The sequence below is a fragment of the Pongo abelii genome, chromosome 6, assembly GCF_028885655.2.
Source record: "Pongo abelii isolate AG06213 chromosome 6, NHGRI_mPonAbe1-v2.0_pri, whole genome shotgun sequence".
Lineage (NCBI taxonomy): Eukaryota > Metazoa > Chordata > Mammalia > Primates > Hominidae > Pongo > Pongo abelii.
The window spans coordinates 108,804,188-108,825,262 of NC_071991.2; the positions used below are offsets into that span (position 1 = coordinate 108,804,188).

At 42.5% G+C, this 21,075-nt stretch overlaps 1 protein-coding gene across 6 annotated transcripts in view; it reads right to left on the reverse strand.

The window, feature by feature from the left end:
- Window positions 1-962: 962 nt before the first annotated feature.
- Window positions 963-21,075, reverse strand: part of DOCK4 (dedicator of cytokinesis 4) — a 525,542-nt gene continuing 505,429 nt past the window's right edge. For 4 of the 6 annotated variants that reach the window (XM_054559683.1, XM_024249890.3, XM_054559682.2 and 1 more), the window contains 10 exons: window positions 20,908-20,991; window positions 16,915-17,034; window positions 16,442-16,563; window positions 15,995-16,115; window positions 14,298-14,379; window positions 14,038-14,147; window positions 11,817-11,889; window positions 9,939-10,052; window positions 7,110-7,171; window positions 963-3,589 (listed from right to left, as the gene is read on the reverse strand). In XM_054559683.1, coding sequence (XP_054415658.1) covers window positions 3,143-3,589; window positions 7,110-7,171; window positions 9,939-10,052; window positions 11,817-11,889; window positions 14,038-14,147; window positions 14,298-14,379; window positions 15,995-16,115; window positions 16,442-16,563; window positions 16,915-17,034; window positions 20,908-20,991 — 1,335 coding nt within the window. In that variant the 3' untranslated portion in view covers window positions 963-3,142. The remainder of the gene's footprint in view (window positions 3,590-7,109; window positions 7,172-9,938; window positions 10,053-11,816; window positions 11,890-14,037; window positions 14,148-14,297; window positions 14,380-15,994; window positions 16,116-16,441; window positions 16,564-16,914; window positions 17,035-20,907; window positions 20,992-21,075) is intronic. The other 2 variants (XM_054559685.2, XM_054559684.2) reach the window with 1 other exon arrangement.

The following is a 21,075-nucleotide window of genomic DNA, read 5'->3' on the forward strand; positions in this document are numbered from 1 at the left end:
AATGTTGAGAAACAATCAGGAGGACACTGACAATGGCCTTTATTTTTTATTTTTTTGAGACAAGAGTCTTGCTCTGTCACCCAGGCTGGAGTGCAGTGGCATGATCTCAGTTCACTGCAACCTCCGCCTCCTGGGTTCAAGCGATTCCCCTGCCTCAGCCTCCCGAGTAGCTGGGATTACAGGCACCCGCCACCACACCCAGCTAATTTTTGTATTTTTAGTAGAGATGGGGTTTCACCATGTTGGTCAGGCTGGTCTTGAACTCCTGACTTAAGGTGATCCACCAGCCTCAGCCTCCCAAAGTGCTGGGATTACAGGCATGAGCCACTGCGCCCAGCTGACAATGGCCTTTAAATGGGTTTTTGTATTCTACGAGGCTGAAGCTGTAGACAGTGGTTTTCTTGGTACTGAGTTACATAAATGTCTTCAACCTTATACAATATTGACACATTTCACCCAAGTTAAAAGCCAGACTTTATTAATAGAAATCTTGTAGTCAGTGGGTTTTTCAGTGTATGTCAAATGTATATTTTCTATCATTTTATGAAAACCAGGGAGAAGAGCTGGCATGCAGATAGATTTTTACCACAGCTGTCAAAACCAGCATTTAACCATGCCCTTATATGCCTGGAAGTAATCTGTTTTATGTCAAGTTTTCTGATGCAAACACATTTTGACGGTTTGACTTGTTAAGCTGGCTCTGGTTAGGCCAATGAATGGTCAGCCAACCAGGTAAATGTTACCCTTTTTAAGGGATATTAACCCATACTGTTTGTTACCTTTCCGGTGATTGTTTCCTATGGCATAAGTGAGTTGTAGTGAGTGTGAAATGCATCTACATGGCAGGACAACACAAACAGTATCTATCTAAAAAGAAGTCTGGAAATCTCACTATAATAAGATCAAGAGCTGCTTCTATTCCAAGGAAAGACATGCTGATGATAGGAGTAAAGACAGAAATATTAAGATTAATCTGGTAATTTTATTTAATATTTACCATTCAGCAGCAACCAACATGAACATGTGGGCTAACAGAATCTCTTAAAATGTTCTGCTATGTAGCTGCTTCAGAAATACACACACATGATAAATTCAAGATAAATTCAACTGCTCACTGCCAAAATTTTTTTTAAAAAATGGCTCCAAGAGCAAATAACACTGATTTATACTGTGCCCAAGCACTAGTCAACAAATCTATTAAATTACACAGGAAAAGGAAATCAAGGAAGCTTTGTTATCTTATGCATGTCATCTTATTTAAATGGAAGGTTTTACTTCTTTAAAGCAACAGAAATATGGAGCTTCACATATATATGTATATATATATATATGAATGTGGTTACAAACACAAAGTGTTATCAAAAGCAAAAGCTAGTTCAAAAAATTTCTGACTGCAAAACTTGCAAGATACAAAGCTAAAATGCATATGTTCCTTTTCTCAATTGTGAACACTTTCACTAAACATAAATATTTAACATATATTAATTTTTCCGACATTCAAAATTGTAAAGTCAATATGGCAGAATTGTTAAAAGCACATATGTACAAATATTCTTTTTCCATACATAAAGTATTTGGCATAATTATAACAATCATACTGCATCAACAACTGTTTGCTTTTATTTTTACTTTTTTTTTTTTTTTACACATAATGGTATCTCTTATTAAAATTAACCAGTTATATACAAAAATACTTGAACATTTATTATAGAAAACCTCTATAACCAGCCTCAACAGCATATACCTGCTGAATGGTTTCATTAAGAGAATATAAAAAAGTGGTCACTGCCTTCCAGGTAAGCTACCAACAAAACAAACATGGTTAAACTAAAATGAGCTTCCCAACAAAAGAGGGAAAATATTTAACAGTATGATTTAAAATACAGTTCATATCTATTGTCAACTGAGTGTTATAAACAGTCAGTAAAAGAAAAAACAAAGATATAAAATACATTACTACATACAAGGTGCTTTTTTCACACTTCTACAACTGTGGCATTAGCATCCCTATCTAGACCTAAGATGCTATGTTGCAATATTCAAGCTAGAGAAGTCTACAGCAATCCTCCTTCAAGAGAAAGACGACAGGTCAGCTAAGACAAACTCCACTGGTAAAAGTGGAGAGTCGTGAGGAATTTTTTATTTTGTGCAGGATTGAAAGTTAATGCCCTTGCCTTTTATAAGTCCTTTTGCCATTTAATCGTGCTAATACATTTTCACTGTTTTTTTTTTCTTCACTGAAGCTATTAATTTAATACTGTCCTGTATTGATTCCCGAATTCTTGCTAATGGGGCACAGTCATTTGTGCCTCTTTAATACTTCAGCATTTGCTCTTGTTCAATGACAAATTTTATACAGGAAACTATCAAGAAAGGAAGCGCAAAATTCAAGTAAACATTTCTTCTGGAGCCTCTTGCTTAATCTAGCTGATTGGAACTCTGAAGCAAATTGCACCTTGAAAAGAAATACAGTAGATACCATGGTGTCAGCGTAGTAAGGGGTTCAGCAACCAATTCACAAAATAGAATTTTAAGAATGTAGACAGCAGTCAAACAGCAAAAGCAACCTTAAAGAAGTATTTTGTTTCAAGAACAAAACAATTTCCAGTCCCAAGCTTTGCAACCCCTTAGGTATACTGTCTTGCTCGCCTGCTTGAACTTTAATTCTGATGATCTGCACTGATAAACCTTGCCTTATTTACAGAAGTCTTCTAAAATAAGGACCACGGTGTTAGGATGTGCACTGACTTAATAAGCTTTCTCCAAGTATCAAGTATTCAGTAAAAACGATACAACATTGTCACACATTGTATTGTTGGACAATATCGTATTGGTTTTAAGATTAAACTATATAAAAAAAAGTGAACATAAAGAGGTACAAAAGGAGTCTTTATCACTATTTACCACTTTCAAATGAGAAACGTTTTAATGAAATTCAGCCATACTTCATTTAACATCTGGCGTTTTAGATCAGCAACTTTTAATATTGTGCAACATGATATTTAATAAGCAAGTTTTAATTCCATTCATCGAAGGAGCTGAGTAAGTTATTAAAGTGCCTACACTAAATGTCTCCTCATCATACTTCTTATTTATTTTGTAAACGGGCAAAGAATGCATCACAGGTACATAGAAAAGTGACTTATAACTGAGAGACCTTGCGGGGCAGGGGCCTGGGCCGCGGGCCGGGGTCAGTCCTCCGGGCCCCATTCTCCAGGTGGCTGGATCGCGCTGCCAGAGGCTTGGGTGGCAGGGCCGGCGGCTCCGGCGTGACGGGGATGGAGAGGCTGTGAGGTAGCGGGACGGGGCGCCTCAGAGTCCGCTCGTAGACGCTGTACGGGGGCGGAGTCTTGCTCTCCTTGCGCACTGGCTCCTCTCCGCCGTAGCTAGGCACCGGCACCGGCACCGGCACCGGCAGGGGGGCCGACTGTTCATTCACCTGATTTTCAAAGCCTGAGGTTTCCGACGTGCTGCACCGGCTGAGAGAAGAAATCCCACTGCTGTAGCTGCCCGACAAGACAGGGGAGTTGGAGATGAGTCCTGGGGAGTGGTACTCCACTGGAGAAGGGGTGAAAGACTGCACAGAGCCCTGCTCCGGGGAGAAGGAAACGAGAGGGAGACACAGCATTGAGTCGTGAACGCAGATGCGCTGAAATGTACGCCCCCACGCAGAGGCCTCGGCCCCCAGCACCCCCAAAGTCGGCTGCATCAGGAGATGCAGCCTTTAAGGAGGTGATTAAGGTAAAAGGCCATTGTGGTGGATCCTAATCCAAGCTGACTGGTGTCCTTATAAGAATAGACATTTAGACACACAGGGAGACGTCAGGAATGCGACACACAAAGACCTTGCAGGAAGGGCGGTCTGCAAGCCCAGGAGAGAGGCCTCGGGGAAACCAAGGCTGCCACGCGTTGATCCTGGACTTCTATCTGCCAGAATTGAGAAAATACATTCCCAGTGTCTAAGCCATCCAGTTTATGGTATTTTGTGAGGGAAGCCCGAGCAGACGAATACACTCACACTCAAATTTGAGTGTTGTCCTTTGTAGCACTGAAAATGCACACCAGACGTTTATGTGCCAGGGCCACCAGTCCTTGAGTTCAGTTCACCGCCCAGTTTACTCCTCATCATTTTCAGATAGAGGAGAAAGGAGCTGGGCATGGTGGCTCACGCCTGTAATCCCAATACTTCAGGAGGCCGAAGCAGGGATCACTTGAGGCCAGGAGCTCGAGACCAGGCTGGGCAACATGGCAAAACCCCATTTCTACTAAAAATCCAGAAAGTTAGCTGGGCGTAGTGGCTCATGCCTGTAATCCCAGTTCCTCTGGAAGGATCACCTGAGCCTTGGAAGGTTGAGGCTGCAGTGAGCCGTGAGCCACCAGTGCACTCCAGCCTGGGCAACACAATGAGACCCTGTCTCAAAAAATAAATAATTTAAAAAAAGTACCCACCAAGATAATCTGGAGGCACACATTAGACAGTCCTATAGTTTGGAAGAGAGGGAACTGGCCAAAAAAACCCCAAAAACCAAAAAACACCATAAAACCTTTGGGGGCGCTATTCACTTTCCCAGCTCAGCAGGGAATGCTGCAGGCCAGGAGCCAGGGCTGCTGAACACACTCAGCTCAGAGGACCCAGAGAGCTCAGGAGGAGGAACAGAGGCACCCGAGGTTCTGCACCTGATTTCTCCAGCCATCACTCCAGACTCCTAAGCTGAACTGGCAAACTGGCAGCCCTTGGGCTATAGCCTGTGATGTGAGCTGTTTCATCAGCAGTTTTTTAAAAACCTAATTTAGTTAATTTTTAACATTTCAAATTTCACATGAAACTCCAGAATTCTGGCAGTTCATAAAGAATCAGAAGTTCTGGCCACAATGGCACACATTCTCTTAATAGAGATAATCTTTAGAAGCTGAGCAGGAGCTGTCCCTTTTCACTTTGCCAGTCCCCACTACGCCACGTGGGGACTACACCCGGCCTCCTTCCTTCATTTATGTCAGCTGTCTGGCCCCATTTGGCATCTGAGTTTGTTACTTTCCCAACTGGTATCCCAAGGAAAACGGGTCCTAAGATAGATGCTCTGTGAAAAGAGGGTTCTGCTGGGAAATGCTGCACACTGTGTACTCCTTGTGTATATTCAAAACATATTTGCATTTTCAAGGCTTAGAATAAAGGAATACAAATAATTTTGTTCAGCCCAGTGTTTTCCAAACTTACTTGACTATAGACCTTTTTTCCCCCGCTTATTACATAATGTCCTGGAAAACTAATGTTCTATGGCATACACTTAGAGAAATGCTATCTTAAGCTAACTTAACTTTGGTTTCTCTTTGTAAACAAAATAACGCTGGTAGATACACATCCTGTCATTTAGTAGGAGCCTAAAATTAAGGCCAATTAAGAGTTCCCAATTCACTGCTACCTCTGTCAAAAGTTAGACCTGAAATTCAAAATATGGCAGGTCAGCTCAGTCTTCGCTGTAGGGTTAGACCCATAGTTTAATGGCTGGCTGGGGAAAAAAACCCAAAACCCCACTAAACTCTATCAATCAGTTAAGTTAGCACACTGCAAAGCTAGTAACATGGTAGCAGTGTGCCCCCTAATGTAACCTAGGAGGTATAACACAAATGTTCGATCTATGTTCTCTTTCTTCAAACCCTACATAAAAAGACATGGCTTCGGACTGCACATGGCCAGTAAAAATGTACACAGGTCTGCTGAGAGGCAGTATATACCAGCCTGCTAAGACTAGTTCATAGTTATTCAAACATTTTTAGCTCTTGGGTTCTTTTTAATGTTTAAGAATTAATCTCTTAAGATTTATTTTCTTACTACCCAACAAAATTTAAGTTGAAAAATACAGATGATAATTCCATAGCAACGTGTGGGAGCTCTGTGTGAGTAAGGGTAAATGTAAAAGTGTGGAAAAGCCATGTTGCTTTCCTTTTTATGACATCGAGGTGACAGGCTATGACTTCCAGAGCGAATGCTGTCACAGGTACTTCATAATAACAGCTGCATTACAGAACGAGAAGAAAACGAGCAAATCACTTGCACTTACCCGCGAATTTCTACATCAGAAATTCTGGCAATGCAAGGGAATCACACTTCTTTGCAATTTTCTCCATTTTGCGGGGGGAGGTGGGTTGTTTCCCATTTCTCAATTTCTATCAGCAACTATCGTTAGCACCACAGATGCACTGGATCGCAACCTGCCCCTATGTGTTTGTAGAGGCTGATTTGTCTTTTGCATATTAGCTAGAACTAGCTCATCAACACAAAGGACATGGAGTGTGTAAATCCTAAGTCACTCAGGTACAAAATCATTCTTTTGACACACTTCATATTTGCCTCTGGTGCAGCAGTTCTGAACACCAATCTCTCAAGTACTGACAATCCTTGAAGCCAGTCTGATTCAATTTGGATAGAGACTAAATATTATTCTTTATCTTCATGAGGGATTTTTTTAATGTTTAAAGATGTTAAATAGTCCATGTCTACAAACCAATTCAAATGTCTGACCTTTACAGCTTTCCCGTTTGTTCCCTAGAAGTCTTTTAAATCCATGTTACCGCCTTGTTTTTCATGATCAAGTATGTATTTCTAATGTAAATGAGAAACTTGGTATAAAATATTAAAAGAGAACGTTAGGTTTGGCTTTGACAAAATGGGTTTGGCTGATGATTGATAAAGGCAAAAAGACACAGAGAATATTTAGTAGATCTTGATACTAATGTTTCTCAATCTAAGTGTGTGTGTTTTTGATGTGCCTTAAACTAAAAGGTCAGGCTGAAAGTTTCCTAGGAGGTACATTAGGACCACACTCCTTTCCTAATTCAGTATATGCACTGACTTCAGTTTGCAAGTTCTCACTGCTACCATTTGGAGAATGAGGCTAATAATCAAAAAACAAATGGCTGCGTTCGTGGAGGAGGCACCCAGGGGGGACAGTCCAGTGTTGTTTTTCTCAACCAGCTTCCCCTATCCCTGCTTGATAAGTTCTTTGCCTTGTCCCTGCAAATTAAAGCACCTTTTGATATAACTGGGATGAGTCTTAGAGAAAAAGAAACCTGGGCCAGTCTCTAGCCTCAGTCGAAAGAAGGGCCTTTACCTTCAATGGAGATCGCCCGGCAGGCGAGGGGGATACTGATGTCGTGTGTCTTGCTGGTGAAGCTGTCAATGGGGAGAGAGAGAACATTTCAATTAAGAAAAACCAGATGATTGACTATCTGCACATGCCCTCTGTGTTACAAACCCAAACAGATGATCCAGTGCATAAGGACCTTCTAAGCAAAGGGGGTGGTGAGGATGGGGGAGAAGCTAAATGATGCCTGTCTAGAATGGGTTCTCACAAAGGGCGGCACTGCCGAGATATGGGAGCATCAGTGAAAAGTTATCATGGCATATATGATGCTTTGACTATTGACAGATTCCCAAACTGATCCAATGTCCTTTCCGTTTCCCCAAAGTCCAGGTGCTTCTGCACTGCTTGGTCTATCTCATAAGGTGCTTTTAGGTGTGAGATGCTAGGGAGCAGTTCTTGGGGAACAGCTGTTGACTTTGGCATGAGCACCAATGGGAACACCATGGCCACCCCAGCAGCCTGGAACAGGTCTATGGGAATATATTTAATCAGCTCCCCCCAACAACCCCAGTACTCCCCAAATAGGTAGAAAAACCCTTGGCCATGGCCATACAAGAGGTGCATGGTTTTCCATTTCTTCCCCTAATGCTTGTACTCAGGTCTTCCCATTATCCCCTGGTGGTGGGTCTCTATGGATTTCATCATCGTGGCCAAGAAGAGTGAACTGTTTGCTTTTTCTCACTAGATTTTCAAGTCCTACACCTGGGACACAGCATGTGTGATAGCACTGTTCCTGTGTGCATGCTTGTGTAGCAAATCCAGCTCTCTAAAGCATAGCCCTGTATGGTAAAGGCTGGCCGTGACACAGTCAACAGGGTGAGAGTCAGCCACATTTCTCATTTCCACAGAGACGTTTCGGTGAACTCTGGGTATGTTGCTCTGTGATTAGCTGCCACTCTCCCAGCTGTCACAGTGAGGTTTGTAACTCAAAACTACTGAAAGGCTGTAAGGAAGAAAGACAGTTACAGAGCCCCACAACAGTGACCACAGATGATGACATAAGAACAGACCATGAGAGCAATCAGTGCAGAAGGGATGGCAGCCCTGCCAGTTAACTTGGGAGGGGTAAGGTCATCTGTGTGCTCTGGGTCCTAAGGGGTCAGGAAGAGTGCTCCATGATCACACTGGTAGTATGCAGCCTCTCTCTTGCACTCTTGAATGCTGGGGCATGCTGTCAGCACGTGTCACATTCTAATACCAGCCTTAGTTCTCCTATCCTGTTGATTGTGGGTGCTGATTATGGAAGAAAATCACATCTGTATGGAGAAGCTGATCCTGACAGAGAACTATATTCCTGCCTTAACGATGGCAGAAAGTTTATTGTTCCCTAGGACCCTCTTCCTCTTGACTCAGGCAGTTGCTGACACCACCATGGTGGCCCCTGCAACCACAGCACATTTGCATCAATATTATTCCTTAAAAAATGCTTTTCAGGTTCTCAACTTTAGGGACACAACCAGGTTTAAATTGGAGACTGCCTGAATATATGCACATCGTGAATGAGATACAAATAATTTGGCCGATAAGTTTTAGGCCTCTGTGCACATACTGATATACTAATGCAGGTGATCAATAAGCTTAAAGTTATTTCTTGTTTTCTTTGAAGACCTCATATGTCTCTCAAAAATTATTGGTGACTTGACTTTTGGCTTTGACAAGTATAGAGTAAACTGGGTGGCACATAGTTTATTGTATTTTGTGGCAGGGTCTCACTTTGTTGCCCAGGCTAGAGTGCAGTGTCTCAATCTCAGCTCACTGCAACCTCTGCTTCCTGGGCTCAAGCAATTCTCCCACCTAAGCCTCCCAAGTAGCTAGGACTAGAGGTGTGTGCCACCACGACTGGCTAATTTTTGCATTTTTTTTTTGTAGAGATGGGGTTTTGCCATGTTGTACAGGCTTCTCTCGAAACTCCTGGGCTCAAGTGATCTGCCTGCCTCGGCCTCCCAAAGTGCTGGGATTACAGGTGTGAACTACCTTATTTGGCCCAGGCTGAAGTGCAGTGGTGCCATCTTGGATCACTGCAACCTCAGTCTTCTGGACTCAAGCCATCCTCCCAAGTAGCTGGGACTACAGGTGTGTACCACCACACCTGGCTAATTTTTATATTTTTTGTAGAGACGGGGTTTCGCCATGCTGCCCAGGCTGGTCCCAAACTTGTGAGTTCAAGTGATCCACCCACCTTGGTCTCCCAAAATGCTGGGATTACAGGCGTAAGCCACCACACCTGGCCAAGATTTTGCTGCTTAAACGACCACCTGAGGGGGTGCAGTACCCTGAATCAACCCTTTGCGAAATATAGTCCTTGCATAAAACCTCTCAAAGCAACAGACAACTATGGATGCAAAGTTAATGACTCTGATAAGCTTGTGGAGCATAACTGTTAGTCAATAGATATTTAGAGGCAACTGGAAACTTTGGCATCAGTCCTGAATAAGACTGAAGAAAGTAGCTGAGTTAGTGGAGGTTGATAAGAATGAAGTGGTTCAAAGTGAAGGTTAGAGAAGATGCTAGTGGCCTACCAAGGTTAGGGTGCCTCCCCGAATTTGAGAATGGTGGCTTGGTAAAGAGCACTCTATAAAATCTGTCCGAGAGGCTTACTTGGAACGGACCACTGTTTGACCCCGTGTAATAGAAGTTCAGGAAAGAGGGAGACAATTGTCAAGGAATTATGCAGCTACTAAGGTTTTTATCCCAGAAATCAAATGCCTACCTTTCTCTCAGGAATTCAGGACAAGCTGGAGTAGTCAATAAAAGTTATTTTATAAAAGTGATTGTTCAAATGCTTCAAATACCCACCAGTCTGTGTGGGTCTTGGAGGGACAGGGGGAGAGATAAGTTTCCCACTATCCGACATGTTCTTGGCTTCCTTCCCACTGTCCAGGCTCCAGCTGCTAGGGGTGGGGTTCACAGCTGGAAGGGAATAACACAGCTAAAAACACACGGTCCAGCTTTGCCCTTCCAATGCTTGAGATCTTAGAAGAAAGTCAGAATTATCCAGAATGAAAAAATTAACTGGATGAAAAACAAAACAGGAAACTTCTTGAATACTAAACCTTTATTTAATTGGCTGCCTAACAGTTACAGTTACCATTTAACTGGGCGCTAACAAGTCTCTTTATTTCCCTTAATACTGTCAAAGGGAACTACAAATCTTTACACTGGGGTGTAAAACTTGCTGAGAATTACAAATGTGTTTAGATGCTGGGTAACAGATGGAAGATGTAGTCACTGGACTATTTTAAAACTTGGTTTTTAGTAGACATTTCTGGACAAGTGGCACCTAAAAATGGAGAAGGCAATGACATACTAATATTTTAACTATTTGGCAGAATTCTTGGGAAAGAACAGCCATGCCACATTATCTCATTGATAACTGAGGAAAGAACTCTTTCTGAAATCAATGAATTACACTGAACTATGTCCTTAAAAAATGATTTGGAATACAGACACTTTCATTCTGATTTTGTAATTTGTCTGCTCTGTGCTTCGGTAAGATGCAGGAATACAGGGCAATCCTGGCAGGAATAAGGGCAGGACACGCTGGTCGTAAATAGCCACTATGCAATGAGGTTTACAACATCAAATCTGAGTTCCAGTGACTCACTCCCTGTACAGACACTGCCATCTGGTGGGCATGTTGAGAATTTCAACATTTTACCACTCTACTATTTTCATTTAATGGGATGGAGTTATCACTCTTAAAATTCTTTTTCTCTATTCTTTTAAATTTGCGTTGTGGTTTTCTTTAGTAGAAGGGGTTGAAAAAAATACCACATTCCTTAGTTCTACTGACAAAGATGAACATGTGACTTGTAACATTAAAGCTAAATTTGTGTTTTAAAATAATTTTGCCTAAGACTTCACTAATTTCCATCTCCCAAGGAAAGTTCTAATGTAGCAGTGTACCCAAATGACAATACAGTTTACTTCTTAATGAGGGCAATTAAAAGGCACTTTCCCAGACTATTTCATTAACGATTCTTGATTCATTGGTCTGGGGAACTGCTCTTATTTTTGAGGCTTGACCCTGAGAGAGGTGAATGGGTGACTTGCTGCAAGCCCCGACACAGTAGCTGAGGAAATCGCGTTTAATCTGCTCTTCATCTTCTGCTGTGTTGCAGACTGATCCTAATTGGCTATTTACTGCTATCCATGTGTTTGGTTTTCATTTTGTGTGACCTTGAGGCAGGGCACACTCCATTATGCACTGAATTGCAATTCTTAAATGGTATTTAATTGTACAAGAGCCGTATCTGAGTCACAACAAACAACACATGAGTTGGCTGAATGAGCTTTGTAAGGCAGACGAAGGATGGGACCACCGAATCGATCTGGGAGAAGCTATTTTCATTGTGCTGAACAAGAAGCCTAATTGGCAACTTTGTTTCAGGAAGAGGAGGCATTGCCTGGGTGACTCACTGGATGATAACAAAAAGCCATTAAACATAGGCGTTCCTACCTTGCTCAGATTCTGCTGTTAAAATCTTATAGGAAAACAGCTTTTGAAGAATGATCATGAATAACTGTCTTTCATTAATCCCCTAAAGAGCATACTAGTCCCGATCATTAAAGAGCTAGAGCACTGCTTTCCACACAGACACACAGAAGACTGGAGAACATGAGGATAAAACAAGCCCTTACACATTCCAGGACTGACCATGGGGCTGGCCTTACCTTTTTCAGGTGCAGAGAGATTTGGGTCACTGCGTGGCAAGGCCCCGTCTCCAATATGATTAAACAGCATCCTCTGCAAAGTTACAAGGGTTGATTTTTATGATGTGATATACGGGCATGTGAAACCTTTTAGAAAATGAGATGATTATTCCCTCAGTAAAACTTTTTGTTCAAAATAATTTTTATGTGATATGATGAGCCTAGGAACAAAGAATTTAATTATATTTAAGTAAAAGGGGGTGGGAAGAACCTTAGGTTTTGAGAAAGAAAAGAGTGTTTGAAAAGTTTGTATTACATTTTAAATATAAATGGTAAATGTTCATAATAAAATGTAAAAAATAAATAGTAAATAGCAGTTGTGCTATGAAGTTCTTTTCTTTTCTTTTTAGAGATGGAATCTCACTATATTGCCCAGGCTGGTCTTGAATGCCTGGGCTCAAGCAGTCCTTCCAACCTTGGCCTCCCAAAGTGCTGGGATTACAGGCATGAGCCACCACACCTGGCCTGTGTGGAGTTCTTTATAAATACAAATGCTACAGTGGTGATCTAAAACAGAAATAAGAATTAAAGGAGAAATATTAGTTCAAAAAAATCACTAGTGAATGAAATTTAACCCCTGCATGTTAAAAATCCTTTATTAGCTAAAAAATATATGAAATAATTGATAGTCTACAATTTTTAACTTATAAAAATGCCAGTTTTACATGGTTTTACCTAATATATTAAATATAAAGTACCGAGTCCTTAAAAGCAGATGTACTACAGCAATGCACACTATTGAAATTTTGGCAACATATATACTGCTTCCAATTTTACTAAAACCAGAAAACTTGGGAGGCTAATCAGAGAAGGCTTTCAGAGTTGCCCATGCTGACAACAAGTTCTCCTGGAGCAGAACAAACTGAGAAATGCCCTTGCAGCATCATCAAGTGACAAAGGGAAATAGCTAGTCCAGCCAAATGCACCCAGATATAATTTCTGCAAGACATCAGCGTTGTGCAGAGGCAGTACCCTGGGACTTTCGGGAGGATCACACAATTGGCAAAGACAAACCAATGAAGCCAAATCCCACTCTCTCTCATCCACTTCCACATGTGGCTACAGACTTCTGCCAGGATGGTGTAGAAAAACCGAAATTAGCTGGAGTAGAAATAACTATTTTTCTCTGCTCCTAAACTATTCCCAAATCTTTAAAACTCAGGGCTACCCATGAATCTTCAACTTTGAAACCACCCTTCAAGGCTCTTGAAGTGCCCAAGGGCTGAGCCCAAGCCTCTGCTCTCAGAAAAACAGGGATCACTTCAAAACCAAGTTCAGGCAGGGGATGAGAGCCAAGCTCCCTTACTTGCATGAGGAGTTGACAGGGAAAGGCCGAGGACTGAACCGCTCTTTTCTCATGCATTCAAGAATGGCAAAGGCAAACAAATTGCTCCTATACTCATGGGTACCCAGATAGGAATCAATTGCAGCTCTTTTAAATAGGTCTAGGCAAAGGCAAAGACTGCTGGGCAGGAGAATGCTTCTCTTCAAGGGTATTTTCCTAGTCTAAGAGGTTCCCCCAGACTTCTGTTACATACACAGGGCATGCAAACACAGGCACTTTATTCACCCAACTACTTTGCATAATGTTTAAGAAGCAGCAATGAAATAGATCAAGGAGGGTAAACTTCCCATTTCCCTTTTAGCATCACTGCCAAGCAACTACCATGTGTCCCTATCATAAATATGGCTCAAGGCGGGGAGTGGTGGCTCATGCCTGTAATCCCAGCACTTTGGGAGGCCGAGGCGGGTGGATCACCTGAGGTCAGGAGTTCGAGACCAGCCTGGCCAACACGATAAAACCCCATTTCTACTATAAATACAAAAATTAGCCATGCGTGGTGGTGGGCACCTATAATCCCAACTACTCGGGAGGCTGAGACAGGAGAATTGCTTGAACCCAGGAGGTGGAGGTTGCAGTGAGCCAGGATTGTGCTGCTGCACTCCAGCCTGGGTGACACAGTGAGATCCTGTCTCAAAAAAAAAAAAAAAAAAAAAAAAGATGGCTCAGGCAGAAATTTCTAACCATGGGCAGAAAACAGAGGTGCAATCTTCACCAGCTGGATTGGTCTGACACTGCCCAGCTGCTTGCTTTTGGCAGCTACCATGTGTTTCTGCAGAGATATGTAAGCAATTCCAGAATCGTCCTTGTTTTCTAGTTTCTCTACCCTACAAGGAGTACCTGCGAAGGCTCCACAGGTGTTGGATAGATGGCACTGCATGGTCTCTCTCTTGGGGACAGGCAAGAGTTTTCTCGGGAATGTTTGTGTTTGTCAGACAACAAAGGAGAAGCTGGGAAGAGAAGGAGAGAGGATCATCAGCATGGTAGTGGTGCTGCACCTGTTTGGAGGCGAAAGCCTGAACGTGTGGCAGCTGGCCACAGTTCCCAGGACCAGAAGGTTCTCCGGGCACCCTCAGTCTTCCCCACACTCTTGCACTGACCTCTGGCACTCGATGGAGCAGAACTTGTCACATTAGGTGAAGCCGAGTGAGTAGAACTCAAGCTTGAGGTAGATGGACTTGGCTGGAAACACACAGGGAGCTATTATCACACCCTGATTAAAGGCTTCCCACAACACTGACATATTTGAAACAAAATCATCAACTTTTTTTTCAAATTAGCAAAAAAAAAAAAGTCCATTTAACAATATAGAAAATCTTACTAACTTAGATTGACAAAGAAGTCTGCATGAATTAATAAAAAGTCTGAGATTTTGACTCCTGCCAAAGGAATGCCTTCGTGTTAGATTCAGCTACATACTGTGGCTTTGGACCAGTTAGCAGCGCATTCCTTCGTTGAGGTATAAGTAGAATGAATTCCAGCCTAGGGCCCAAAAATAGGTGAGTGCGTCTAAAAGGCATAAAATGTGCCTTCTTGTTATCTGTAAAAGTATGTTCAAAGCATAAATTTGGAAATAAGTGTTATGCCTCCTTTCCAAAGATAGTGGTGAAGAAAATTTCAGCTTAGTGAACTATTTCAGCATTTATGAACTATCATAAATGCCACATTAGTAGTGTTTAAATAAAATGTTTGGTTGCAGGAGTTATACTGGCTCTAAAATCCCTAAAAACTACATTTTTCTTGGATAAAAAAAAAAACTTTGGAAACTTTCTGATATGTACATAAGTAAAGAGAATTTTAAAATGGACCCTCAAATCATGTCTTTTTTTTTTTCTTTGAGACACAGTCTTGCTTTGTTGCCCAGGCTGGAGTGCAGTGACATGCAATCTGCTCACTGCAACCTCCTCCTCCCAGGTTCAAGCGATTCTCCTGCCTCAGCCTCCCAAGTAGCTGGGATTACAGGCATGCACCACTATGCCTGGCTAATTTTTGTATTTTTGGTACAGACGGGGTTTCACCATGTTGGCCAGGATGGTCTCGAATTCCAGATCTCAAGTGATTCACCTCGGCCTCCCAAAGCGTTGGGATTACAGGCATGAGCCACTGCACCTAGCCAAATCATGTCTTCTTAAAGAAAAAAAAGCCATTTTGGAATGCTAAGAGGGGCCAGGTGCAGTAGCTCATGCCTGTAATCCCAGCACTTTGGGAGGCCAAGTTGGGCAGATCACTTGAGGTCAGGAGTTCGAGACCAACCTGGCCAACATAGTGAAACCCTGTCTCTACTAAAAATACAAAAATTAGTCGGGCGTGGTGGTACACGCCTGTAATCCCAGCTACTCACGAGGCTGAGGCTGAGGCACAAGAACTGCCTGAGCCCGGGAGGCGGAGGTTGCAGTGAGCTGAGATCGCACCACTGCACTCCAGACGGGGAGACAGAGTGAGACTCCTAAAAAAAAAAAAAAAAAAGGCAAGCTAGAGGCAGCTAGTGAGTGGCAATACACTCTGAGAGTCCTGGACTGCAGAAGGATCTTGGGGCAGGTCTCAGAGCTGAACCCTGTGCAGCGTGCCTGGGCTTTTCCATCGCTTGCTGATGTCGTCTTAAAGCGATGGGGCAGTTTTAAGAGAAACGTCTTTGTAGACGCTAGAGACCCATAAAGCAAGAAGAGTGTTTAAAGTTTGTCCTTAAGCCAAGTTCTTGCTTGTTGGTCTGTTCATCAGCACAGCAGAATGAACGGAAACACTCATGACTGAGACAGGAAAGGAATAAACACAAGCAGACAAAAAGCTAATTAAGTACCTGCATGTTAAAGACTTCATCAGAGCTTTCTGATTGCCCTGTAATATTGCTTACTTCAGCAGAAGCTTGTGAGGACAGTGAGGAGGAAGAATATCGGTTGACAGCTGGGTAACTTAACGGGCTGTTTCAGGGGGAAAAAAAAGGTCATTAACTCAGTCTCCAAATTGTACTTTATCATGTGCTAGAATGCTATGAAACCAAAGGGGGGAAAATACATCCCATTTTGTTTTCTCCTGTTTGCCTCAATATAATCAAATGTTTGAGTCTATTTATTTCTCATGCTGTTGCTGTTTTACTGGTGGCAGATGTCTGCAGCTGCCTCGCGGGTTAGTTATTTCATTAAGAAATAGCGTATTTGACAAATTGTGCCATAAAGAATGAGAGAACCATTCCAGATCATCTTGTGGGGTGAGGCCAAATTGTAAGATAATTTGGAATATGACTTACCTGCGTCTAGGAATTACCCTGGTACCATCTGGGCTCACAGAAGCAGGTGCTGAGTTTCTACAAACACGAGGGCTTCCATTAGGAAAATGGACAGGACTGGCTTGCATACAAGCAGAGAACTCCTAAAGATGTAGTAAAGGAAATATCTCATTACAGTAATGATTTGGGCAAAATAACTTATGAGACAGGTTAGCATACTAGGCACACATCCTAATTGCCATCAAGTCTTTACATAGGGAGCTATTAAAGCAAGTTCCAGTATTATTTGGCTTTCCCTCACTTACATTTGTGTTTTCCCAAAAGGAAAGCCTCGCCAACAGCAGACAAGGCAATTGTATTTGAGGGCTCCCTGGTAAAACAGTGCAGTTCGGTAGAAAAACCAAAAGATGTCACTATTGGATACATCATCATCCCTTTAACAAGCAAACGGCAGTCATCAGGCTGCCCTGCCATGGACACCTAAGTATACATACCTGTATCCCTAAGCTCGACTTCATCACAAAGAATTGGTCAACCAGCTTTTTGTGAAGGGGTCTCATATCTTGAGGTACAAACTTCTCATGTACGGCCAAACCAAATTCCAGAATCTGTGCCTTAATTAACAACATAAGGAAAAAACCTCACATCAATGACTACCTCTCACTAAGTGCCTGCTATGGGCCGAGCACTTTACTATGCATTTCGCTTGCATTATTGCTAATCCTCTGCCTCTGACAAGGTAGGAACAGTTGTCACTTTACAGGTGAAGAAAAACTGAGGATCTGAAAAATCCTGCATGGATAAAAGACAAATGGGGATTAGAACTTGGTTCTGATTTCAGACTTAATTTTCTTACTCCCCCAGGCTTCTTTCCCATGTATTTTAGATCTATAATTACAATGCTTCGTAATAGTTATGTGTCCCTTTGGCCCCTTCCTTCTCTTCCCAGGGTGGAGAAGGAATAGGGGCATGTGCTGCTCCCTGTTAAGACGTCCGGCAATTCTCCCCTAAGGATCTCCTCTTTGCATGGCACCCTCTCCCCCACATTTCCCTCTCTCTCCCACTAGGTTCCTCTGTGCTCATCCATCCCTCCCACAGACTTTCAGAATCTGCCAGGGAGGATGGAAAAAACAAAAAGGAATTCTATGACAGTTTCTATGCTTCTTGTTTTTGTTTAAAAAGATTATTCCTGGCTAGGCGCGGTGGCTCACGCCTGTAATCCCAGCACTTTGGGAGGCCAAGGCGGGTTGATCACAAGGTCAGGAGCTCAAGACCAGCCTGGCCAACACAGTGAAGCCCTGTCTCTACTAAAAATACAAAAATTAGCTGGGTGTGATGGCACGTGCCTGTAGTTCCAACTACTCGAGTGGCTGAGGCAGGAGAATTGCTTGAATCCGGGAGGTGGAGGTTGTAGTGAGCCAAGATCACGCCACTGCATTCCAGCCTAGGTGACAGAGCTAGACTCTGTCTCAAAAAAAAAAAAAAGAAAAAGAAAAAAAAACCCCAAAAAACATTATTCATATTCACTTATAATTCAATAAGAGAGCAGGTCCTACTTAAAAAACTTTCCTGCTGTGAGGATCTGAAGAGATGAAGGTAAACATTCAACCTTCCTTTGTTCAACCATCAATAGTGTGTGATTCCTTTGATTCGAGCAGCAGCTGTCTTTTGTATTTAAAAAATGCCCCCCATGCTAACATGGTCAAAAGGACAAATTCCATAGACTGGGAAGAAAATGAATCCTGCATCACCACAACGTTTTGTTGTTATTGTTGCTGTTTTTAATCTTTGCAGCTTGTGAAGATTTTAGGTTGAAAGCTCAGGTCAAACAGGACTGACCCTGGCGGGTTGGGGCATCCAGCACCTTCCCTAAGGGACGGGGCTCTGGATGCTGCCCACTGCCAGCATATTTGCATAACAAATATCAAGGATGCCTTTGAAAGGCACACTTGGAATGCAGTGTGTCTGACGCATAAAGGGAGAGGCTACATCTGTGATGAGGACATGGAAGGGATGTAGGAGGTGGATCTAAACGCAGAGGCCCCCAGTCTTCTCCATTTTAAACACTAGCGTTAGGTGACTTCCCTTTTGTTCACAGAATGTTGCAAGTTGGGTTCTCTGGGAAGTAGACTCCAGCATGGATTTCATAATGTTTATCAGGGTGTACCTTGGGATTGATGCCTGTCAGGGGGAGGGACAGAAGTCCGACTTGACAAGAAAAGAAGTTGAGCTGCACAGCAGTCCTGTCAGCTGCTGCCAAACCCAAGGGACCTCTGGCATGTTTTTAAAAATTTATTTGTATTTTAGAGACAGAGTCTCACTCTGCTGCCCAGGAAGGAATGCAGTGGTGTGATCATAGCTCACTGCAACCTCGAACTCCTGGGCTAAGGTGATCCTCCCACCTCAGCCTCCCCAGTAGCTGGGCCTACAGGCATGCACCACCACACCCCGCCAGTTTTTAGGTTTTTGTAGAGATGGGGTCTTGCTATGTTGCCCAGGCTAGTCTTGAACTCCTGGTGTCTGATGATCCTCCTGCCTCAACCTCTGGACCTTCAATGGTCTGTCGGAGTTGTCCTGTGTTGGTCCCAAATGGCCAGGCTTTCTATTGCTTCCTCAGTATGGGATGTGCGCCACCGAGAAGGTAGCAACCTTGGGCCAAGTGGCTCTCTGCAGCAGAGGCAATCTCTGAAGGGCCTTACAGCTGGAGATGTCTGTTGAGAGCCACATTTCCTGCAGCTGAGGCAGAGTAAGTCTGTCCTGGAAGGAGCACTGGGGTGGTGCATGTCCCTGTCCTCTAGAGAGTTTATCTGAACTACTTTGCAGAGGTCCAGAGAAGGATGGTGCCCTCTCCAGTCCACCTCCTCACAGAGATGACGAGACTTGGCCAAGGTCACATTGACAGTCATTTGCACTGCTTGTCTTATAACAGAGATCTCACATTTCCTAGGCCATGGCTCTTTCCACAAGGTTTCAGGATCATAAGCAGGACATAGAAGAAATAAAGGTTCCCGGTTTTATTTTTCTTGGGAGTCTTCTTGACCCTGAGCTACCATTTAATTCTGGGGAAATAATTCAGTCAGGCTGAATCCAGCAGATACAGTCCTGGGGTGAAGTGAACAATTCATAAGAGGTAAAATACAGATCTTTAAAAATCAACGAAGGTTAAAGTCATTGCATAATCCTAAGTATTGGATGACCTAAACTGCTCACTTCTAGTATCTACAAACACCCAGAGTCACATTGAGAACTTGACTTATTCTTTATTTCCTTACAGATCAGCTTCAAGTAACTCTTCTCTCTCTTCTGTGGCCACCTCTCTCCCTGCAGTATTAGGTTTTGTGGACTAAGCCTACAGAGCATAAAAAATGGATGAAAACCAGACACAACCTCATTTTCTAATCCAAAGAGCATGCTTTACTTATTAATTTGGCATTATCGGGTAGAAAGAGATGCCTTTGTCATGTTTCATCACACACATTCCACTTTTCACAGGAATCAAATGTCTTTATTTCCTGTTTAACACAGGCTTCCAACCATGTCTCTTACCTCAGAGGTTTTCAAACCATTTCAGGCTATCAATAGGGACACAGTAGGCAACAGATTACTCATTCCAGTTCTTTGTACTTGATGGTTCCAAATAAATAAAATAAACCACACTTCTCTGGGGTAGAAAATGATGAGTTGTATCTAGTTTTGTCCATATCATATAATCTATAGGTTTACTTTGCAAAATATGACACTGCTTTAAAGCAAGGTCTATTGATTGCCCACTTCCTTATTATAATACTTAAGTAACAATCTCATTCATGCACTCATATTTGGAGTTGGCCTGAACTTTTCTGAACACAGAATTTTGAGTGAAAAGTTGGCATCAAGACTACAGCAAGTCTCTAGGAAGAGAACATTCAAAGAATGTTTTAAGAGACCACATGAAGTTGTTTGTTTCACAGGTTGAACATCCCTAATACAAAAATTGAAAATCAGAAATGCTCCAAAATTTGAAGCCTTTTGAATGCCAATATGCCACAAGTGGAAAATTCCACGCCCAACCTCACGTGATGGGTTGCAGTCAAAACTTCATGCACAAAATTATTAAAATATTATATAAAATGACCTTCAGGCTATGTGTATAAGATGTATATGAAATAATAAATTTTGTCATTTGATTTGGGTCCCTCCCCCAAGATATCTCTTATGTATATGCAAATATTCCAAAATCTGAAACACTTATGGTCCCAAGTATTTTGGATAAAGGATACTCAACCTGTAACTGGCTGCCATAGTCTACTCATTGTTAAATTAATTTTTGCATCTGAGTGGGAAGAAAAAGTAGAAATTAGCAAGTTGGGATATATTACAGGAATCTGTCACCCTTGCTTGCCAGCTTCTGTTAGACCACTGATGCAGGAAACCATGCAGAGGGGGCTCTAGGTAAGTGAGCACATATCCAGGCAAAATAGAAGGGGGTTGGCTTCTGCTTCCCTTACCTGCTCAAGCATCAGCTCTCTTAATCGTGCAATTTTCTCCCCATCTTCAGGGTGACTTAAGATATATTCTTTGACAAAGAATGCCTAGTAAGGGAAAGGAGAATCAGTCTACTTCAGTGGAGTTACAAGACAAGTCAAAGACAAGTTGTTTTTAAAGACCTGGCATCT